This window comes from Populus trichocarpa, chromosome 9, assembly GCF_000002775.5.
Source record: "Populus trichocarpa isolate Nisqually-1 chromosome 9, P.trichocarpa_v4.1, whole genome shotgun sequence".
NCBI classification, from domain to species: Eukaryota; Viridiplantae; Streptophyta; class Magnoliopsida; order Malpighiales; family Salicaceae; genus Populus; species Populus trichocarpa.
In genome coordinates, this window is record NC_037293.2 from 2755383 (window position 1) to 2758801 (window position 3419).

The 3419-nt window shown below is 33.2% G+C and overlaps 1 protein-coding gene across 1 annotated transcript; it reads right to left on the reverse strand.

Annotated features, from left to right (window-relative positions):
• Nucleotides 1-1498: 1498 nt before the first annotated feature.
• On the reverse strand, nucleotides 1499-3111 carry LOC18109603 (E3 ubiquitin-protein ligase PUB23). Its single transcript, XM_006387825.3, has one exon. The coding sequence runs from the start codon at nucleotides 2896-2898 to the stop codon at nucleotides 1651-1653; it is 1248 nt and encodes a 415-aa protein (XP_006387887.2). The 5' UTR covers nucleotides 2899-3111; the 3' UTR covers nucleotides 1499-1650.
• Nucleotides 3112-3419: the final 308 nt, after the last annotated feature.

The following is a 3419-nucleotide window of genomic DNA, read 5'->3' on the forward strand; positions in this document are numbered from 1 at the left end:
TAAACATGGGTAAGTTTAATATTATTATTAATATTAAAAATATTATTATTTGTATTATAAATATTTTAGTGCCCAGAGGGCATTGTCTTAGCTGTTTGTAAGTAAAAAATTGCAGCTAGGTCATTGGGTCGTGCTGCCACAGGACCAATGGCGTTAGGTTCTTGTGCCAGCAGGACATGATACTGTAATTTTTCTTTCTTTTCTCTTATTTATTTTTTCCACAAGGTAAAGAGGAAATATCATCATCATCATCATCATCAATAAATTTGAAAAACAAATTATTACTATCAAGGAAAAACAATAAATTTTATTTGAAGGGATCAAAAACATAAAAAAACTTGGGCTATATAAATTTAATATTATTATTATTATTATAGATATTATTAATTTCATTAAATTTGAAATGAATTTTATTACCATTGAAAAAAACATAAATTTAATTTGAAGGATAAAATCAATTATTATTATTATTATTAACTTGGGTTTGGCATCCCCTTCCATACCTAAGAAAATTTTCTTTTCTAAATTATGACAAACTTACACGTTTATTATCATTACCGAGGGTGCTGGCTTTTTTTTTTTTTTAAAGAATTTAGAAATGTTTTACCGGATTCATTTTATCTTTAGTCTTAGTATAGTTTTAAATACTATTATAGTTTTTTATTTGAATCTGAATAATGTTTTTTTAATTATTATGTATTTAATTTGAAAATAACAATTAATACTAATAATAAATTGTTTATGAAAATTTGATTGAATTTAGATGTTTATTAATAAATATATTTAAAGAGATTTGAAACATATGATTTTATCATATTTATGATTTTTTTAATTTTTAATCACACAAAATATAAACGTATCATATTTATGTATTTTAATTTTTAATCACACAAAATTTTTATCACTAAATTGAATGCAAATAGGTACTTTTTTCTGGACTCATAGCTGGTGAATATTCCATTTCAGTTTGTGGAGACTTATTCAGGTCTTTCTGTTCAATCCAAATTGAATTCATTAACTTTAATTTGTACTAATATATATATTAAATGTGTGTTTAGTATTATAATTTAAAAGGTACATTAACTTTACAATAATAATTTTAAAAAGTAGATTTAAAACGTACATTAAAATATATTTTTTTCTTAACCAGGAATTCAGGTTAAAATGCATCCTTTAAACACACACGACTAGGTCAACATGAATGCCAATTGAAATGTAGATTCGTAGATCTCACTTGTTTTCCACAACGATATATAAAAGAAGAGGGCTTTTTTATAATCGTGAAAGGAGGAATCCGAACTGTAGTCTTCCATGTTCTTAGATGCCTTTCCACCAATGAACCTTGCCATCCTTGTGAATTGCAAAAAAAAAAAAAAAAAAAAAAAGCGTAGGAAGTGACGAACTAGAAAATGATTTAGTGGTTGTACTTGTAAGGTAAGAAAAAGGTTTTTTAAAACAAGCAAACAAAATAAGAGCATAAATGCATGCTAAAAAAAAGAAAAAAACAAAATAACAAATTTATTTGCTTTGAGATTTCTGTTCCTGGGACATCCTTCGTGCCCAAAATGTGTACTATTTGAAATTATATTGCATGAGGCAAACTTAGCCCCGTTGATCATTATATACTCGAAACAAAAAGGCTCAAATCGATCAGGAAGATGGATAAGAAGACATCAAATAAGCAGGAACACAAGCAGAATTCCTCCAAACCCTGGAGTGCAGCTTGAGGATCTCCCTAGCTCTCTCCTTGCTCTTGAAACTACTATCCACCTGCAAAACCAAACACAACTTGGCCACAACACCAACCTGCAACATTTCTTGAAGAACCCTAGACGTTGCTGAAAACCTACAAATGGAGTACAGGATTCTCACTGCCTTATCACTTGCAACATGAGAAACCCTAAGTATTTTCTTGGAAACAACGGCAAGTCCTGCCCCGTGCTTCAATAACTCTGCTCGTCCCTCAGCACAACCACAAAGCAGATCCAAAACAGCTAGAACAAGTTCACAAGCTCTCTTGTCTGATTTATCTAGAAGAAGCTCAATCAAGACCGAAACGGCGCTACCTTCGACAGCTTTGATTCGGTTTCTTCCCCATGGACAGACCTCCACAAGAAGCTTCAATGCCGCCTTTGAAGATTGTTGTGAGATCTGATCATTGAGTACACGTACTAATTCTACAAACATTTCTGGTCTGATACTGATCAAATGCATTGGATCTGCCACTTCAAAGACGGACTTCAATAACATTGTCGCATAAGCTCTAGATTGATAGCTACTATGCTTCAAGATTTGAAGTAATGACTCCAAGAATTGATCGCCATCATTGGTTATCAGATTCTTCAATTTCCTTTGTGATATTTTGAGATGATAAAGAATGTTCAATGCTTCATCACTTGCTCTTGAGAACTCAGACTCATTATCATCGCTAGCTATGTCAACTGAAGTAGAATCACCATTTTTCAAGATTGTAGCCAGGAAATCAACTGCACCAGCTTCCTCTAGACAGATTCTATTCCTTTCACTTTCAAGCGTGATCGATCTAAGCCTTCGTAGACTCTTGAGCTGCAAGTGTGGAAATTTCTTAGCGTCATTAAGAAGTTTGGCGATCTGGGCTCTTTCAATGGGTGGCTTTGGAGTTGGGATTCGCTCGATTCCGAAAGAGGCATTGAGGGTGCACCATGCTTGGATCAATCGTCGAAGAGTGTGGTTTGGGGTTAGATCTTTACCAAACAACTCTTGCTTTGTGACAGGGCAAGTGTTGTTCTTGCATGAAAATAACCATCTCTCAATGTTCTCTCTATCATAGGTAATCCCAGTAGAGATTGTAACTGGATCTCTCATGAGTTGAAGCGAAATTGGGCAAAGAAAATGATAAGGAACATCGATTTGATCCATTTTGAATGAACAAACAGATAAAGAATATTATCAAAGGTACCAAGAATAGAACTCTAATCTTTTTGATGAAGAAATATTGCAAGAAAAATATACCAAAAGGACTCTTAACTTAGATACCAAAACAGAAGAAGCACTAGAGTACTTGAATGGCCAAAAGGAGATTGAAGAGAGAGGTATAGGAATTAAAAAGCTGAAAAATGAAACTAGAAGTTGCAAGATAGCTTTGTTTTGTTTTATATCTATATGCAAGTTGTAAGTTGAAGCCACTGAGAGTCAACACACGGAAAATTAGAGGGGAGGCATTAATTTAGGGCATTTTCCAAGGTTTTGGAAGAAGAAAAGCTCAAAAATAAGAGTGGACTTTAGCTTTATCAGAGAAATAAATGAATGAATGGAGGGGACTCTCTCTTCTCTTGGGACAAGAGTCGGCGTTGCAATGTGTGCTAAGTGTATCCTACTTGGGCTTTTGACTTTATCTTTTTCAATAACTCAAGGCGTCCAGATTGGTGGTCTGGCTAGCT